The 21,053-nt window shown below is 42.1% G+C and overlaps 1 protein-coding gene across 1 annotated transcript in view; it reads left to right on the top strand.

Moving 5' to 3' along the window:
* Window positions 1-7,683: 7,683 nt before the first annotated feature.
* Mnn1 (menin 1) overlaps window positions 7,684-21,053 on the top strand; it is a 48,208-nt gene continuing 34,838 nt past the window's right edge. The window contains exons 1-2 of the mRNA XM_053777507.2: window positions 7,684-8,912; window positions 14,210-14,362. Coding sequence (XP_053633482.2) covers window positions 8,471-8,912; window positions 14,210-14,362 — 595 coding nt within the window. The 5' untranslated portion in view covers window positions 7,684-8,470. The remainder of the gene's footprint in view (window positions 8,913-14,209; window positions 14,363-21,053) is intronic.

Below are 21,053 nucleotides of genomic sequence, written 5' to 3'. Positions count from 1 at the left end.
ACAAAAATCACTCACTACGAAAGCAAAAGACTTGGCAGACGATGCAACATCCCCCCAATGAAAAGCAGGGGTGTCACTAGCACGTTAAGAGACCATACAATAAGTGTCAGGGGCCCGAGACTGTTCAACTGCCTCCCAGCATACATAAGGGGGATTACCAACAGACCCCTGGCAGTCTTCAAGCTGGCACTGGACAAGCACCTAAAGTCGGTTCCTGACCAGCCGGGCTGTGGCTCGTACGCTGGTTTGCATGCAGCCAGCAGTAACAGCCTGGTTGATCAGGCTCTGATCCACCAGGAGGCCTGGTCACAGACCGGGCCGCGGGGGCGTTGACCCCCGGAACTCTCTCCAGGTAAACTCCAGGTATTTATATGTAAATAGATGGCCATACTGTACTTAATAATATTTGTCATAGAAAACGGAAAGCCTGCGTCTGCGCAGACGAGACTCGCCATCTTGGTTTTGAATTTTGTACAAACGTTGGTATAATGGGAAGAATTTTTCGTCCTCTAGAGGTTAAAATTGTGTTGACACCTCTCAAATAGGAGGCGAAATTGGTGGATGTGCATTCCTGCATAACTTGAGATATCAGACGACTGGACAAGACAGCTCCAGGAACCTCAGATAAGCTCTCTAGATTTGTGTGTAATTCTGGCCAGCATTATTTTCATAGATTTAGTTAGAGTGAGGTTTTCTGAGTATGATACACATTAATCTCCAGTCAAATTGGTGAGTGATATTAAGATATATTTTCCTTCTGTTATGTAATTGTGTATATATATAACCATTTATTATTTTTAATATACAGTCCATAAATTTATATATTTACCAGTATTCCTGGTGTATGTATATTTCATTTATAATTAATAGGTCCAGAGCAACTTGTGGATATGACAGTGGTAGGTATCGAAGGGGGACATTTTTTGCGACCTAAGTGTCCCAAATTCCTACTTGTCTAACTGATAAATAATAGTTATCATTGTTCATTTACTGTTATGTAAATAATTATACATTCAGCTAAATGCAATTTTCCACAGAGAATATATCTTAATATCACTCACCAATTTGACTGGAGATTAAGGTGTATCATACTCAGAAAATAACACTGGCCAGAGTTACAACATAAGACTTATCTGAGGTTCCTGGAGCTGTCTTGTCCAGTCGACTGATATCTCAAGTTATGCAGGAATGCACATCCAACAATTTCGGCTCCTATTTGAGAGGTGTCAGCCCAATTTTAACCTCTAGAGCACGAAAATTCTTCCCATTATTCACTAACGTTAGTGTCCAATTCAAACAACAATGGCGAGTCTCTTCTGCGCAGGCGCAGGCTTCCCATTTTTTATAACAAATTTTAGTAAATACAATATGGGCATCTATTTACACATAACTACTGCATTTCTGGAAAATATATACAGTATTTTCCACAAGATACATGTCTTGTACATACTGTTACGTGTTTGTCACTGATTATAATGCAAAAAATTCATCCATGTGTATATACGTATATACACATATATATGCAGAACTACTGTGAAAAAAGTGAAATTCCAAGCGCTTTTGTGATTTTGATTATGTGAGAAATCATTAAATCACTTGGAATATTACTAATTTTTACTGTGGTTATAATACATATGTATTTATTATGTAAGGTGTATATGAGTGTATACAATGCAAGATTTCTGTGTATACAATGCAAGGTGTATATATGCTGGAAGGTATATATAACTTGTATATCTGTAAGCTCTTAGTGTATACAAACTAGAATTTCTCCGAGTAGTGTTTGCATTATAAGATGCCTCAGCGTATATACATTGTAAGATGTCTTATGTATATACACTAAGATGTATACCTTTCAGAGAACAAATAGCTATTATAAGTTATAAAAATAATAATCATAGTCAAGCACTAAACCAGAAACGGTCATACAGCGTAATAGGTCAAAATAGCCTAGAATAATAACTGGTCCTCTCTACTGTAATAAACGTTAAAAAACAATATATGTTAACATGAATACAGATTTAAAAAAAATATTCATTAGCATAATTTATGTTCCATAGTTACAGGAAAATGTTAACAGATGGAGAGAATATTTTAATTAAGATGAGACTTTGAGTATTGATCTTCCATGCTGCCTCGTCGAGTCCAGTCCAAACACCTAACACATGCTTATGTCTTTATATTTCCACCGGTCCCAACCGTTAATACTAAATAATATTAATGAATAGACAGTTGAGTTACTTGGCTGCTTTACCTTAAGATTTAAAAAGATATTACAAGGGCACTAATGGAAATAAGTCACTTCGACTTGTGGGGGGGGGGGTTATCCTAGGTAATTTACACTATGATAATTGTACTTATGTATACCTGAACCTAAATAAACTTACTAAGCAATGCTAGGTTAAATTTTTCCCAAGTCCTGTGCATAATTTTTAAAATGATTGAAGTTAACTATATTTGTAATTGATAATGTACAATACTGCAAACCAAAATTCTTTTTTATCTTGAAATTTGAATGCACACATATATAAAGTCATGATAGACATATAAAGGAGATAAATCATAATTATTTAACGTTGAAAATCCGTACTACTGCAGTTAGGCGATCCAACATGATAGGTTAGGATAGGTGGAGAGAGCAGCGGGATGGGAATTAACGGCTGTTATTTGTGAGGTGAATCGATTGGGGACTTTCAAACTGTTGGGTGACTCACATCTGTCTGGTTGGTCCACACCCATATGTGCGTCGCACGCGTGTATCTCACGTATGGTCGCAAGTCTTAGCTCCTGGCCCCACTTTTCGACCTGCTCCGTGCCAGATTCACCCTCCTCGCAGCCTCATTGACCCTATCGTACCTACTCCTAAAGCCATGTATGGTGCCTGCCTCTTAACATTTCTTTATAGAGATCATTCCACTTCCCGACCACTCTTAAGACGTAAGATATACTTCCTGTTATCCTAATGGCTGATCTGTTTTTAACCTCAGCTGTGTCCCAGAATACCTCTTTCCCGCATCTCAAATAGCCTGTCTCTGTCTACCCTATCAATTCATCCGAGTATTTTGTATGTTCTTGTAATGTCCACTGGTTCTTCTGTCATTAGATTTGATTTGGTTTGCCTCTTCGTAGCTCATAACATGTTCATGTGGGAGGTTCCATACTGGTGCTGTATACTTCAAGATGGGCCTAACATGTATAAAGGGCCCAGAATGACTTGCCAGGGAAGCGCTAAATCCGCAGGATAATACAGCGCTTGTGGGGATGTGGAAGGTATACAGGTTTAATTCAAGGAACCGGAGCACAGATCCAATTCCCTAGATCAAGAGCCTCTCACCAGCATTAAGGAACCTTCCTTGAGTGGCATTGGCTGCATAGTTCATTCAGCTGATGTAAGCCTCTGGCTCACCCTAGGTGATGGTCCTTCTCTTTGAATGAAGTCTGCAGCCTGTCCCCGAAGTCCATACTTCATGTCCGGTTTCTTGCCTCTTCCCCAGTATTCATAATTTGTGTGTACTCACCTATTTTGCGGTTTCAGGGGTCGATTCACAGGTTCCCCCGTGAGTGTGTGTGTGTGCGCGCGCACTCGCCTAATTGTGGTTGCAGGGAAGGCGAGACGTAGTGTGTGTGTGTACTCACCTATTTGTGGTTGCAGGGGTCGATTCATAGCTCCTGGCCCCGCCTCTTCGCTGACTGCTACTAGGTCCTCTCTCTCCCTGCCCCATGAGCTTTATCATACCTCGCCTTAAAACTATGTATGGTACCCGCCTCCACTACGTCACTTTCTAGGCTATTCCACGGCCTGACTACTCTATGACTAAAGAAATACTTCCTAACATCCCTTTGATTCATCTGAGTCTTCAACTTCCAATTGTGACCTCTTGTGTCTGTGTCCCTTCTCTGGAACATCCCGTCTTTGTGCACCTTGTCTATTCCGCGCAGTATTTTATATGTCGTTATCATGTCTCCCCTGACCCTCCTGTCCTCCAGTGTCGTCAGGCCGATTTCCCTCAACCTTTCTTCGTAGGACAATCCCCGTAGCTCTGGGACTAGTCTTGTTGCAAACCTTTCCACTTTCTCTAATTTCTTCACTTGCCTGACTAGGTGTGGATTCCAAACTGGTGCTGCATACTCCAGTATGGGCCTGACGTAAATGGTATACAGAGTCTTGAACGAATCCTTACTGAGGTATCGGAACGCTATCCGTAGGTTTGCCAGGCGCCCGTATGCTGCAGCAGTTATCTGATTGATGTGCGCCTCAGGAGATATGCTCGGTGTTATACTCACCCCCAGATCTTTTTCCTTGAGTGAGGTTTGCAGTCTTTGGCCATCTAAACTATATTGTGTCTGCGGTCTTATTTGCCCTTCCCCAATCTTCATGACTTTGCATTTGGCAGGGTTAAACTCAAGGAGCCAGTTGCTGGACCAGGTTTGTAGCCTGTCCAGGTCTCTTTGTAGTCCTGCCTGATCCTCATCCAATTTGATTCTTCTCATTAACTTCACATCATCTGCAAACAAGGACACTTCTGAGTCTATCCCTTCCGTTCTGTCATTCACATATACCAAGAACAGCACAGGTCCTAGGACTGACCCCTGTGGAACCCCACTTGTCACAGGCGCCCACTCTGACACCTCGTCACGTACCATGACTCGTTGTTGCCTCCCTGGAGAGACCTCTCCAGGTCTCTCCAGGTATTCTCTGATCCATTGCAGTGTCTTTCCTGTTATGTGTGCCTGATCCTCTAGCTTTTGCAGTAACCTCTTGTGAGGAACTGTGTCGAAGGCCTTCTTGCAGTCCAAAAAAATGCAGTCGATCCACCCCTCTCTCTCTCGTCTTACTTCTGTCACCTTGTCATAAAACTCCAGTAGGTTTGTGACAGGATTTCCCTTCCCTGAAACCGTGCTGGTTGTCAATTATACACTTGTTTCTTTCTAGGTGCTCCACCACTCTCCTCCTGATGATCTTCCCCATGACTTTGCATACTATACACGTTAGTGATACAGGTCTGTAGTTTAGTGCCTCATGTCTGTCTCCCTTTTTAAAAATTGGGACTACATTTGCCATCTTCCACACCACAGGGAGTTGCCCAGTTTCAGTTGATGTGTTGAAGATCTTTGTTAATGGCACACACAGTATCTCTGCTCCCTCTTTAAGGACCCACGGAGAGATGTTGTCTGGTCCCACCGCCTTTGAGGTGTCAAGTTCGCATAGCAGCTTCTTCACTTCCTCCTTGGTTATATGTACCTCATCCAGCACTTGCTGGTTTACCCCCCTGTTCTGATTTCCTGGAGTCCTACTGGTTTCCACTGTAAATACTTCTTTAAATCTTGTGTTGAGCTCCTGACATACCTCTCGGTCGTTTCTTGTGAACTCCCCATCACCCTTCCTCAGTCTGATTACCTGGTCCTTGACTGTTTTCCTCCTTATGTGGCTATACAACAGCTTCAGGTCAGACTTGACTTTCGATGCTATGTCAATTTCATATTGTCGCTGAGCCTCCCTACTTAGCTGTGCATATTCGTTTCTGGCTCTTCGGCTAATCTCTTTATTTTCCTGAGTTCTCTGTCTTCTGTACCTTTTCCATTCTCTAGTACACCTAGTTTTTGCCTCCCTACACCTTTGGGTGAACCAAGGACTCGTTCTGTTCTTCCCATTATTTCTGTTTCCCTTGGGAACAAACCTCTACTCTGCCTCCTTGCATTTTGTTGCCACATAGTCCATCATTCCTTGTACTGGTTTTCCTGTCAGTTCCCTCTCCCACTGAATGTCTTGCAGGAAGTTTCTCATGCCTGAGTAGTTCCCCCTTTTGTAGTTTGTTTTTTCCCAACCTATTCCTGTTACTCTCTCCACTTGAAGCTCAACTATGTAGTCGAAGCACAGAACCACATGATCACTAGCTCCCAGGGGCCTTTCATACATGATATCCTCCATGTCCGAACTACTCAAGGTGAATACAAGGTCTAGTCTTGCTGGTTCATCCTCTCCTCTCTCTCTCTGGTAGTGTCTCTAACATGTTGATGCATGAGGTTTTCCAGTACCACATCCATCATCTTGGCTCTCCATGTTTCGGGACCCCCATGGGGCTCCAGGTTTTCCCAGTCAATCTCCTGTGATTGAAATCACCCATAACTAGTAACTTTGCTCCTCCCATGTGTGCTCTCCTGGCCACCTCGGCTAGTGTCGACCATTGCTCTGTTGCTCTCATCATATTCTTCTCTTGGCCTCCTGCAGTTCTGTGGTGGGTTGTACATTACTGCAATTATCACCTTATGTCCCTCAGACTGGATTGTTCCTACTAAGTAGTCCCTTTCGCCCGTGCCATCCATTCCTTCCATTTTCTCAAAACCCCACTGGTTTTTAATGAGCAGTGCAACTCCTCCTCCCCCTCTCCTCCCTCTTGTCTTTCCTGAGGATTTGATATCCGGATGGAAAGATTGAATCTGTTATTATTCTGGTGAGTTTTGTTTCTGAGTGCTATTATGTCTGGGGATGTCTCCTTGATTCTTTCATGCCACTTCTCATACTTATTTGTTATTCCATCTGCATTTGTATACCGCACCTTCAACTTCTTTTCTAAGACTGTGGTCTGGGAGGTATATTGGGGTTGGGGAAGTGGGAGACCTGATAAGGAACTATGGGTGGTTGCTGTGGGGGTGGAGTTTGTAATGCAGTGGGTGGGGGCATTGGATATGGCATGGGTGTTTTGGTTTAGAGTGTTTGATTGCACTGAGGTTGACCTGGTTGGGGGGCTTCTATAGGAAGTTGTGAGGGAGGCTGTATTTGATCTTCCTGGGTCTGGAATCTCCTGTCTGTCTCCTCCATCCCCTCTCTTTCCTTCTTTCGCCTTTGTACCATCTCTATCAGTTTCTGTGTGTGTGTACTCATCTAGTTGAGGTTGCAGGGGTCGAGTCCAAGCTCCTGGCCCCTCCTCTTCACTGGTCGCTACTAGGTCACTCCCTGAACCGTGAGCTTTATTGTACCTCTGCTTAAAGCTATGTATGGATCCTGCCTCCACTACATCGCTTCCCAAACTATTCCACTTCCTGACTACTCTGTGGCTGAAGAAATACTTCCTAACATCCCTGTGATTCATCTGAGACTTCAACTTCCAACTGTGTGTGTGTGTACTCACCTATTTGTGGTTGCAGTGTGTGTGTGTGTGTGTGTGTACTCACCTAGTTGAGGTTGCGGGGGTCGAGTCCGAGCTCCTGGCCCCGCCTCTTCACTGATCGCTACTAGGTCACTCTCCCTGAGCCGTGAGCTTTATCATACCTCTGCTTAAAGCTATGTATGGATCCTGCCTCCACTACATCGCTTCCCAAACTATTCCACTTACTGTGTGTGTGTGTGTGTGTGTCTTACCTGATGACGCAGTAAACCTCCACTTACCACCAGCCTCCACTTCCTCTACTACACACTATTATATCCTGGTATACCCATGGGGCCGCCATGTCAGGGGTGTATGTGGTGGGTGAGTGTTGGTGTTGGTGGTGTTAAGTACACCCCAGAGAGGCCAGCTTCTGGGGAAGCGGGTTACTTTAGTGATGGGTGGTGAGGAAGCACGTGGCAGATGGAGGGAGGGAGTGCGGTAGGTATGGATGTAGGGAGGGTTTGTGAGAGGGAGGTAGGGTGAATGGGAGGGAGGGTTTGAGAATTGGAGGGAGAGGGAGGGTGAGAGTGTGGCGCAACCCGACCTGCGCCTCCATCATATCCATCCCGTTGCTCACCCTACACGTGGAGCTGCCTGCCTTGTTTTATCTGTGCCTCACCCTGGCTAGGGTTTAGCCGCCTCGCGGTGTATGGTAACGGCGGCGGCCATGGCGCGTATGGTGCAGCTGGTGGTGTGTAGAGGTGTCAGTGAGGCGGAGGATTGCAATCCCTGCAGCAAGTTGTTGAGAGTTGCACACCTGCACTGACGCCCTCCCCACCCGCCACCACCACAGTCTTGTAAAACACTTTCTCCTGCGAACTATACACAGGTCACGCCCATTACTGAAGTAATTATATTTCACGTGATAAGTGAGTGATATATGCCAGTGTATATGTAAATACAAGAGAAGGATTGACAGTTTATGGTGACATTTTGTGTCAAGTTTGTGCTGGCGTCCGTTACTCGTCCCTGAACCTCACACTTCTTATTCTACACCGATTTTACCATCACCATCCTACAGTTTTCTTGGGGGAATATCGAGAGTCTTGCAGCAGTGATCTTGCTACCATCTCTTACCATCACTCAAAAGTTTACCTAGCTACCATTTTTCCACGCGAGGAGCCTGAGTGGAGCCCCGTGTGCTCCTCACCTGAGCAGTGATGTAGAGAAGGAAGGGTGAGAGAGAAGGTAGAGTGAAGGTAGACAAGGTAGAGTGAAGGTAGACAAGGTAGAAGATAAGAGCAGCAGCAGCAGCAGCAGCTGGCACAACATTATTGGAACATGTTGATGTTTGTGACGTAGATATTGTATCTGTAAACAAAATGGCCAAGTTATCTAGCGAGGAGAGGGCGCTCTTCCCTCTCAGTAACATTGAGGCTGTGGTCAAGCTCTTCAGACTCCACCTGCAGAAGAACAGCGAGCCTAACTTAGCCATCTTGTCCATAATCGTGGGACATATTGAGAATACCCTGACATGTGCGCGGGGAGTGAGTGAACCACCAGTGGGCTACGAGGACGAGTGCTCCAGCAAGTACTCTGACACACACAGAGTACTGCCCTTGGTCGAGTACGAGACCGTGGAGGCCTTGCACCATCGTTTCCTAGCCATTATCAAGGCCCATGTGGATGTGACAGCCTTTGGCACCCCGAGATATGCCACCAGAGAGCTGGTAAAGCGAATATCAGACGTGGTGTGGTGTACATTATCCAGCAGTTACTACAAGGACAGAGCACATCTCCAGTCCATCTACAGCTACATGACAGGTCTGTACCTCGCATGACAGCTGTGTATCCTACATGACACTTCCGTAACTCACAAGACAGCTGTCCACCTTACATGACAGCTACCCTCATGGGAGGTACCTTGATGTCAGCGAGGGAGCTTTTGTTCCAAGGAATTGAGCCTTTTCTTCCTTTCCATCGCTCATACCTGATTGCCTCTTATTACCCAGATGCTGTATGACCCTCGTGGGTTTATTATAAATATAAATGACAACTCTGTACCCTGCATGACTATGGAGGCACCTGGATGCAAATGAGGGGCTTTTGATCCAGGGGAGTGGACCTCTCCCCTTGGATCATACCTGATTGCCTCCCATTCCTCCCATGCTATGTGACACCTATGGGTTGAGTGCTTCCCCAAACTACAATTATACTAATGTGATTCTCAACCCAACTTAACAACTCTGTACCCAACTTGACAGCTCAATATCTAATTTGACAACTCAGTATCCAACTTGACAACTCATTATCCTACTTGACAGCTCAATACCCAACTTGATAACTCGATACCCAATTTGACAACTTAGTACCCAACTTGACAACTCATTACCCAACTTGACAACTCTGTACCCAACTTGACAACTCATTACCCAACTTGACAACTCTGTACCCAACTTGACAACTCAATACCCAACTTGACAACTCTGTACCCAACTTGACAACTCTGTACCCAACTTGACAACTCTGTACCCAACTTGACAACTCTGTACCCAACTTGACAACTCTGTACCCAACTTGACAACTCTGTACCCAACCTGACAACTCTGTACCCAACTTGACAACTCAATACCCAACTTGACAATTCAATACCCAACTTGACAATTCAATACCCAACTTGACACTTTAATACCCAATTTAACTTTATATCCATCTTTACAACTCTGTACACCACATAACAGCATTTTGCACTCCATGGCAGCTATGTACATCTGATACCCCTCAAGGATGGTTCCTTGATGCTGGTGAGGGGCTCGTGATCTAGGAAATTGGATCTGTGCTCCGGTTCCCTGAATTGAGCCTGAATACCTTCTATTCCCCCCTCATGCGCTGTTTAATCCCACAGGTTTAGCGCTCTCCCATGATTATTATTATAATGTACATCTGACAGATCTTAGCATTTCATGACTATAATATACTACATGATAGGTTGGTTCCCTATGTGACAGCCCTGTACTTGACATCACACTGCTATACTCTACATGACAGCTCTGTACTCTACATGGCAACTGTACTTTGCAGGACATCTGTACTCTAAATGACAACTTTGTACTCTATGTGACAGCTGTGCACTCTACGTGATGGCTCTGCACCCTATATGACAGCTCTACTCTTCATTACAACTCTGCATTATACGTACATGACAGCTCTGTACTCTGCATTACAGCTCTGTAACTCACATTATTTAAGTCTTTGCATGACTGCCCTGTGACCCACATAAATCTGTGCTCAACTTGCCCAGTCTGTATAAAGCTAATCAATATGACAGCTTTGTAATCTCGGGCAAATCTATATTCAGCATGACAGCTCTGTAATCCACATGGCTATCCTGTACTCTTCATAACAGGTCTGTAACACTCATATTAACTTTATTCTACATAACATTACTGCAACTTGCATATCATTTTTTTGTATGTACAAGGCAGGTCTGTAACTCTCATATCAGCATTATTCTACATGACAGGTCTGTAATGAACATGAAAGATCTGCAACAAAGCCAAATTTTTCTCATTCACAGCCATCCACAGGAATATCTCTCTCCACCAATTTCCTTAGCTATTGTTGTATACTGTGTTTTTGTTTATAATTATGTGGTTAAATGAAAGTTAAGTTTGAAGGTACCACTTCATTATTGCAATTTTAAAGCTGTAGGATCACAAATTCAGACAGTTTCTTTATACCAATCTCAAGTTGGAAATGCAGTTGGACAACATTTTGGGCTGACTAATTTTCATTTGCATTTTATGGGGTTGGTGTTAGAGTTACTGTAATTGTCATGGTATTACGATATTTTTAACAATTTCACAGGCTGTAATTATGCAACATCATGACTCGGGGCTAGAGTGGTAGTCTCTTCTGAGACTACCACGTTGTGCATGTTTCCTACACCCTTTGACCCTCTAATTGAAAATATAAAATATTTCTTAAAAATAGAATATGAATGTTGATGACTTACAATAATTCCTTTAATTTTCCAATAATTCATAGTTGCAGAAGCTGGGAGGGGGGTCACTTCTCATTCCATCTTAAGTTACATAGTTCAGTTTCTCATGCATTATAATGTGGCAGTTAAACAGCAATAACTATTTTAAATTAGATTGGGTTACTTTAGCCTAAAACTTCTAAAGATTATTTTACTCTACAGTTGAGAGAAATGACAACAAAAAATAACATGACATCAAGATAGACATTTCAGTCACCTAAATAAATAACAAAAAAAGGCACAATACCGTGACTGGAACGATACACAAATAACCCGCACATAAAAGAGAGAAGCTTACAACGACGTTTCGGTCCGACTTGGACCATTGACAAAGCATGAAAGTAACATGCTTATTATGTACCTTGAGAGGACAGGCTGCACTTACCATTTTTGTGTTCATTATGTCTTGCTGAACTGTTTGTTGCCTTTATGTAGGGTAAGAGACAGATGTGTCTTGGTAATTTATGTTTCATAGTAACCAGATCATTTTTAACATAACTACATGTAGAGTACGCAAAGTTTTTGAACTCTTAGGAGATTACATATCAATAAATGTTATTTAAAATAAATAACCAATTTTGGCCATTAGAGAGCATGCATATGCATGAGACCACCCAATGAGGGGACCTGCCAGTTACTTTTCAGCATATACGTACCTGAGACTAGCAAAGGCTCCATACTTGCTACCTTACGAGGCTTATCAGCACACATGAGAGCTCCTGTGAGCTCTTATGTTTTTAATATTATGATAATAATTATAAATTGTATTTCACATTTTTACTGATATTTTGCTTTTTTACCTTAAATTTTATATCGAAGATTTCTAAATTTTTTAATTATAAATTCTCATAATGCAGGACATAATGATGACGGAGGGTTTCATGAAACATTTTCACAAGCAGTGGCTATACATATTTATCCGCAAGTTGATTTATCTGTTTATTAGTAGTAGATTACTGTTGACGTTGTTGTTGGGGTCATTCAGGGACACCAAAGCTGACACTTTACTGTGCCCTATCACCTGGGAACAGAAAAAAAAAATATTGCCCAAGTCTTGATGAGAATCAGAAAGGTAACAATGTTTCATTCGGAAAGAGAAAAGGGGAACATGAACTTTCCAACTTAGATCAGGTGGACCCCAGGTCTAAACACTGGTAGAGCCAGGTGTCTTTATATACTCCTTGAGCAACATGTCTGCACTCCACACATCACTAACACCAGCTGTGTTGCTGGCCCACAAACAACCCAGCTAGGACAGCCCAGTTGCAGGAAAGTTTTGTAAAGATATGTTCAAGACAGCATCGTCCAACATGAAAATTGTGCAACTCATTTGCCATGAACATACCTCACTAGGTATTTCTTCTTAAAAGTTCTTATTTTGGCACTGGTCATGTCTTGACCTACAGACCCTCCATATTGAAGTGGCTCTCTGCGTTGCCACCCCTATTCACATTGAATACATGTGTGTTTGTGGCAAGATGGAAGCTGATCAATATGGTCTGCATGGTCTAAACTGTGGAAGCTCCAAGGATTGTCATCATCATCAAGAGGGGCCTTGCTACAGCTGAGTATCCGGCTGAAAGAAAGCCCCAAAATTAGTCTTTGGCAATCCTGGTAATCCTGCTAATTGCCCTGGAAGGATTACAGTCTATCTCTGGAAGAATGGCAGTCTACTGATGTGGGGCTGTATCTACTCTGGCTGATGCCTCTACGTAATTGTTTTAATGTTGGACAAAAATTCATTGCTGGTGATAGCAAGTATGGGAACCTGGGTCATCAGTACACTACATACTACTTTGTCCCAGTAAGTTTGAAGACCTTTGGACCCTAGGGAAAACTTGCAAATATGCTTCCTTAATAAACTGGGTTCCAGGGTCTTTGATTGAACTAGAAACCCAAGTTCTGCCATGTTCCTGTTCCAGCATTTTGCTGTAAATATCCAGAGGGATTACGCTTGTTTCACTGTTGGTTCCTAACTGTGAGGAGCCAGTCTATGTATGTACTGTATATGAGAGATACTTGAAGGCCTAGTACCAAATTTACACATTACCATAACAATTTACTGATATGAGAGGTATGAGAGACACTGTGCAATAGACCCAGTGAAAAGCAGGGTCTCCATGGGTGAGTAAGAGTTCACTGCCGACATCCATCATCCTAGACCAGGGGTGGGGATCCTGTGGCCTTAAGGCTGCATGGGGCCTTCTGAATTAATTATAGTTTTTAAGTTATTATATAATTATTAACTTTTTACAAAATAACCAGTATTTTGCAGTAAAGCCTTACCTCACTTAACGACGGAGTTCCGTTCCTAAAACGACGTCGGTAAATAAATTCGTCGCTAAGTGAAAACACAATAATGGTGGTGGGTTTTTGTCGACTATCTTTGATCTTGTTTTAATGTCACCTTTGCACCATTTATAACATTTCTGGTATATTTTTAAATGGTTATACAGCAGTGTACTGTATATTGTAATGTGTTTTAAATTTTGCAATGAGTCCTTGTTACTGTATTCCAGAATGCTTGTCCTAGCTAGAATATGTGAGGCTGCTTACTCCTGTTTTGAATTCATTAAATTGTAAAATCGTGCAAAATGGTTTTGAGGATATACAGTGCAGAAGAGTATGTAGTATGTTACTTGAGGCTAACTTTTTTTTTTTTTTTCTTTGTCATGCTCAGATTTGAGGGCCTCTTTTTAATTGATGCTACGGAAGAAATGTGTCATCCCTACTGGATTTAAAAAAAGTGCATGGTAAGAAACTTGTGTGAAAATTCAACTTTAAAAATGCGTAAAGTGGCATCCCTAAAATAAAATATAGTGACGGAACACTTAGACTATTACAGTTTAACAAATTATGACACGTCTTGACCAACTTTTTTCTTTTTTAAACCACATCAACCGTCTCAACCATGGTAGTGATGGTAATACATCCGTTGAGTGTTGCTGTCTACCAGCCTGTATACCACTTGCAGATGTAAATTTGATATTTTTTTAGATAGCAGTACTGTTGTAATAGAAGTATGCATTTTGTTGCACTGCATTTTTCTGTCAGCATTTAAATGTCTTCGTGTTTGCAGGTGCCAAACTTGACAGCTCGGGTACGACACTAGCAGTAGTAGCAGCTTGTCAGGCACTTGGTTACTGTGATGTTCACCTGGCACTCTCAGAAGACCATACCTGGGTGGTGTTTGGGGACAAAGGCCAGCACACGGTTGAAGTAACATGGCATGGTAAGAAACTTGTACAGTTGACCCCCGGTTTACGATATTATTTAATTCCAGAAGTATGTTCAGTTGCCATTACTGAACGAATTTGGTCCCATAAGGAATATTGTGAATTAGATTAGTCCATTTCAGACCCCCAAACATACACGTACAAACACACTTACATAAATACACTTACATAATTGGTCGCATTGGGAGCTGATCGTAAACCAGGGGTCCACTGTACTGTGAATCATGTAACATCATTTGAATGCTGCCTAATATGAGAGATGCAAGGTACAACTGATTGGGCTTCCCAGTTGATAGGTGTGAGGCTGAAATTGGAATGTACTGTATATACAAAACCATTACCTGCATTCGAGGCTGGCTGTGTAATCATTACAGTGTTTCTTGTTGTCAGAATATTAATGTCATTTAACGTCTTGCATAAACTGCTTTTGAGTAAAAATAATTTGTTTAGCTATATCCTCTTGCCTGATGTTGGTCACCTTATGATGGTGGTGGGGTTTAGTGATTCAAGGTCCTCCTTATGATGGGTCACCTTGTGATGGTGGTGGGGTTTAGTGATTCAAGGTCTTCCTTATGATGTTGGTCACCTTGTGATGGTGGTGGGGTGGTGGGGTTTAGTGATTCAAGGTCCTCCTTATGATGGGTCACCTTGTTTAGTGATTCAAGGTCCTCCTTATGATGGGTCACCTTGTGATGGTGGTGGGGTTTAGTGATTCAAGGTCCTCCTTATGATGGGTCACCTTGTGATGGTGGTGGGGTTTAGTGATTCAAGGTCCTCCTTATGATGGGTCACCTTGTGATGGTGGTGGGGTTTAGTGATTCAAGGTCCTCCTAATGATGGGTCACCTTGTGATGGTGGTGGGGTTTAGTGATTCAAGGTCCTAATGATGGGTCACCTTATAATGGTGGTGGGGTGTAGTGATTCAAGGTCCTAATGATGGGTCACCTTATAATGGTGGTGGGGTGTAGTGATTCAAGGTCCTAATGATGGGTCACCTTATAATGGTGGTGGGGTGTAGTGATTCAAGGTCCTCCTAATGATGGGTCACCTTATAATGGTGGTGGGGTTTAGTGATTCAAGGTCCTAATGATGGGTCACCTTATAATGGTGGTGGGGTGTAGTGATTCAAGGTCCTCCTAATGATGGGTCACATAATAATAATAATAATAGTTTTATTTCAGCATGATACAATGTTTGCACAAAGATGAGTGACATTTAGTTATGCATGCAGAATGCCCATAGTTATGTAGAGTCTTTTGGGCAAGATTAAGCCTGACTTAAGACTACAATGGCAATAACTATTAATTGCTTATGTATCAGAACATTAATTAAGGGTATACAAACAACAAATTTAGGAATTACAAGGAGAACAAACAAGAAGACAGTTATTACTTCAGGTGATAGTGAGGTTTATACAGCTGCTGTACCCCCTTATCCCTGTGATTGTAGCACTGTATGACCCACCTGGGTTTAGTGCTTTTTTTAATACAGTAAATGTTGAGTACCCTCAGTGTCAAACTAAGACTCCAGCACCCTATTCTTTGTTGTAAACAGTAGGTATGTTTCCCTTTCAACCATTTTTTTTTATGTAATTTATATCCTATGAATTGGAACAAATTATGTATATGGTATTGACTGTGATTAAAGGATGTAGAATTGCTTTCATTATACAGTATTATACCTGTAATATCTGTAATATGTGAGCAAACTAGCAAAGGGGCGTTCCTGTCTTACAAATTTACTAATTTTCTTCACTAAGGTATTTGAGGAGGTAGATCATGGTATTGAATATGATATTGTGTTTATGGACTTCAATAAGGCTTTCGATAGAGTTCCACATCAGAGGCTATTGGTGAAACTTAAGGCACATGGAATAGGAGGAAAATTTTTTTCGTGGGTTGAGGCATGGTTGACAGGGGTCAGTATTGGACCAACAAGGCACATGGAATAGGAGGAAAATTTTTTCCTGGGTTGAGGCATGGTTGACAGGGGTCAGTATTGCACCCCTTGTTGTTCACAATCTACTTAAATGACATAGATAAGGGAATAAGTAGTGACATAAGCAAATTTGCTGATGACACCAAAATAGGCCATCCAGTTCATTCTAATGAGGACATTAGTGCACTCCAGGATGATTTGAATAGACTGATGCAGTGGTTGGAGAAGTGGCAGATGCAGTTTAATATAGACATATGCAAAGTACTAAATGTTGGGCAGGAAAATAACCGTGCCACATATAAACTAAATAATGTAGATCTTAATATTACGGATTGCCAAAAGGATTTAGGAGTTCTGGTTAGTAGTAATCTAAAACCAAGACAACAGTGCATTAGTGTTTGCAATAAAGCTAACAGTAGTAATCTAAAACCAAGACAACAGTGCATTAGTGTTTGCAATAAAGCTAACAGAATCCTTGGCTTCATAGCAAGAAGTATAAATAATAAGAGTCCTCAGATTGTTCTTCAACTCTATATTTCTTTGGTTAGGCCTCATTTAGATTATGCTGCACAGTTTTGGTCACCATATTGCAGAATGGATATAAATGCACTGGAAAACATACAAAGGAGGATGACAAAGTTGATCCCATTTATCAGAAATCTTCCCTGTGAGGATACACTGAGGGCCCTGAACCTGCACTCTCTAGAAAGGCATAGAATTAGGGGGGATATGATTGAGGTGTATAAATGGAAAACAGGAATTAATAAAGGAAATGTAAAGAGCATGCTAAAAATATCTAACATAGACAGGACTCACAGCAGTAGCTTTAAATTGGAAAAATTCAGATTCAGGAAAGATATAGGAAAGTACTGGTTTGGTAATAGAGTTGTGGATGAGTGGAACAAACTCCCAAGTACAGTTATTGAGGCTAAAACGTGTAGTTTTAAAAATAGGTTAGATAAATACATGAGTGGGTGTGGGTCGGTGTGAGTTTTTCCTGACTACCTTGTGCTACTAGGTCAGGTGCACTGCTCCTCCCTTAACCCTTTGACTGTTTCAGGCCCCTTTCTGAAACTCATTCTATGTCGCTCAATTTTTGAAAAAAAAAAATTATTTTTTCTTATGAAATGATAATCTTTTCCCAATGGTAATGACACCAAAAGTTTGAAATTTGGTCCAAAACTCATGGAATTATGCTACCGCGAAGTTAGCGGTCTCGGCGACATATGCGTATCGGCGATTTCGCCGACTTTGAACCCTATTTTCAGCCAATTCCATTGTTCCAGTTGACCAAACTCATAGCTATTTCTTTAGAACTCCATTTTATCTATCAGCTGAGTACAAGAAACCTCCCATTTACTAATTAGGACTACCCAATATGGTGGTCAGAAATTGGCAATTTGGCCAATTTCACGCAAACTAAAAAAGATGCCAATTTCAAAATAGGGTCCAGAATAAACAAGGTAGACATTCGTGGCACTAAAATAACATATGCTCTGTTCATTAGTCACATCTCTAGGCCCCTCTTATATTATTATTGCTTTCTATTTTGATTTTTTATTCATACAAAAAAATACAAAATTTACTGTTATGCAGACTACTGCATTATTGTAAAAATGGTATAAATAATATCAGTGCACTAGTGAAAGAATATTGGACTCCCCAGTTGACGTGTATTGGGACGTGGTGGTGTGATTTATTTACTCCTGAACATTGGTAAAAATCGAACATTTCCACTACTTTGAGCTCAGTTTCAAGTCGTCCTTTTCATCGCAAAGTAATGAAAATCATCTCTATTTCTGTAATATGTTTTCCATTTTATCACCTAAGACCATGAAAACGCGAATACAAAGATAAATACTATACTGAAAAATACACCTCAAACGGCGCTTTTATTCCAAAAAAAAAACGATCAGAGTTTTTTTTTTTTTTTTCTCATTACGCAATGTGTGCTGCAGGATTTATTTTATGTGGTGCACACTGACCACACAGACCCATTCTCTCACATGTGGGCCTACCAGCTTTCTCCCGCTTGATTTGAAGCCGCTAGAATTATTGAGTATATATACGTCAGAAACATTGGCTCGTAAGACGTATTTATACGTCGAAAACAGTCAAAGGGTTATGTGACGTGTCTGACCTCACTAGGTCAAGGCATTGGCTTAAATCGGTACAAGAATTGGGGCTGCCTTGCATAGGCCAGTAGACCTGTTGCAGTGTTTCTTTTTTATATTGGTATTGAATTTGATAACAACAAATTGTTAAGACACCTGGAAATTGGTAATGATGCTAGTCAACTGATAATGATGTTAGAATCTTTTAGGTTTAAAGCACTAAATAGTTCATGTGCTTTGTAAATCATACAACTCATTTTAACAAGGGTTGTAATATTGACACTTGTTAGTGCTGGGTCCAACACTAATACAGTCAGGATGATGGACAGTGGACTTCATGGTATGTATATTTAATATTACATTATGCACAAAATTCGCTGGGGCTTGTAGGGTGACCATGCTCCAAGATAAATATGTTGATCCACTGAACACAAGTCTTTTGACCTTGCCTAGGGCTGGTGAGGGGACGGTCAAAGCCCTGGTTGGTCCATTCATCATGAGCCTTTTCGCCTGATCTTGGGTTGGTGGTGTGACTGGTCTGGCTAGTGGGGTGACTGGGTGCAAGTCCGCATTTATTGATCCACCCCACACAAGCCTTCTGGTCTGACCTGGGGTTAAAGTGACCGAGTGCAGGTATTCAGCGATCCTCCCAAATATACCTTCTGTTGTGTCTTGGTGGTTGGTCGAGCAATGGGTTGGTGAGGTGATTGGGTACATTTGCTCATTTATCCACCCCACACACATAAGGCATCTTTAGGCTCGACTTCTTCCTTGTAATCTTTGTGTTTTTTCCTGCTGCAAGTGCTAGGAAAGCCAGGTTATGATAGCTATGCAGGCCTACGGGCTGCTAACACAAACAGCCTGGTTAACCAAGCGATCAGCAGGTAAGTCTGGTCTCAGGCCAGACTGTGGGAGTAGCAGAACCTTGAAAATCAGTCACAGGTAAATGATAGAATTCATAAGTCAAAGAGAGATGAGAGCAGACTTAATAATGTGCATTGTGTGTGTTATACAGTATTGTATGTGCTTGTAAGCTTTAATTTTCATTTACAGAACTGGTATTTATATTAGTTGGATAGTATGATTCTTTGATTGTGAGGATTGGTATAGTATATTGTTTGGTAATAGTAGCAGAGATGGGCTGCTGCTGCTGCAACTGCTGTCGACGCCACCTCCAGTGCAGCCAGCCTAACTTATTGATTAACCTTGACCTTGATGCTACACTCACTCTCTCTCTCTCTCTCTCTCTCTCTCTCTCTCTCTCTCTCTCTCTCTCTCTCTCTCTCTCTCTCTCTCTCTCTCTCTCTCTCTCTCTCTCTCTCTCTCTCTCTCTCTCTCTCTCTCTCTCTCTCTCTCTCTCTCTCTCTCTCTCTCTCTCTCTCTCTCTCTCTCTCTCTCTCTCTCTCTCTCTCTCTCTCTCTCTCTCTCTCTCTCTCTCTCTCTCTCTCTCTCTCTCTCTCTCTCTCTCTCTCTCTCTCTCTCTCTCTCTCTCTCTCGCTCTCTCTCTCTCTCTCTCTCTCTCTCTCTCTCTCTCTCTCTCTCTCTCCTTTTTTTTTTTTATGTACAGGGTTTGACAAGGTTAAGGATCCCTAGCTTTATTGACAAGCTATTTACAGGTTAAGGATTCCTAACTTTGTTGGCAAGCTAAGAGCTGTTACCTACATCAGCTCATTTGAAAGCATTTTTATTGTTATGAGACATACAAGTAGGGAACAGGATGAAGTTGGAGCCATCTGTGGGCCAGCATTTTCATTTGATCAACTGACTTTATCTCGTTGACATCATTATGCTGTACGAATGTGTTCCATACTCGAGTCATCCTGGGTATGTAGGATCTCAGATGGAGTGATGTTCTGGAGAAGGGTACAGCCAGAGTGAAGTTGCTGCTTTCTTCCCATCTTGTGGCATAAAAGCTTGTTTCACGCTGTCCTCGAAGTGGATCCAAGTGTGGTACTTTGACAATATTGGCCTTGTACATAACAGTAAGGCCACCCACATCCCTCCTATGTTGAGGCTCTGCTGAATGACAGATCTATCCAGGATGGGTCAGGCGAAGATGGAAGGCTCTTGTTCTGATTCTCTACTCTCTCAAGCAGTCATGCAGATGAGAGGGGCAGGCCAAGAAATGGGCATACTCAGGTGCGGCGTGCTTGTGCCTCGTGCAGAATCTTCAACCCCTACTGTCAAGTAGATCGAGATCTGGCGAAAGTGCTGTAAGCTTCCTGGCTGCCTTGTTTGCCGATTTACAGCATGGTCTCTCTCTACTCTCTCTCTCTGTCTCTATCTCTGTCTCTCTCTGTCTTCTGGCTCTGTTCTCACTGCTCTCTCTCTCTCTCTCTCTCTCTCTCTCTCTCTCTCTCTCTCTCTCTCTCTCTCTCTCTCTCTCTCTCTCTCTCTCTCTCTCTCTCTCTCTCTCTCTCTCTCTCTCTCTCTCTCTCTCTCTCTATCTGTCTCTCTCTCTCTCTCTCTCTCTCTCTCTCTCTCTCTCTCTCTCTCTCTCTCTCTCTCTCTCTCTCTCTCTCTCTCTCTCTCTTTCTTTCTTTCTTTTGCAATTTCATTTGCACTATCTTTTGCACTTTTGTTCTCTCTCTCTTGCCTGTTTTTGTGTCTATTTATCTATCTCTGTTTTTTTCTC

Source organism: Cherax quadricarinatus, chromosome 18, assembly GCF_038502225.1.
Source record: "Cherax quadricarinatus isolate ZL_2023a chromosome 18, ASM3850222v1, whole genome shotgun sequence".
Classification (NCBI taxonomy): Eukaryota; Metazoa; Arthropoda; class Malacostraca; order Decapoda; family Parastacidae; genus Cherax; species Cherax quadricarinatus.
The sequence above is the reverse complement of the archived record's forward strand: the minus strand, read 5'-3'. Positions and strand labels throughout refer to the sequence as shown.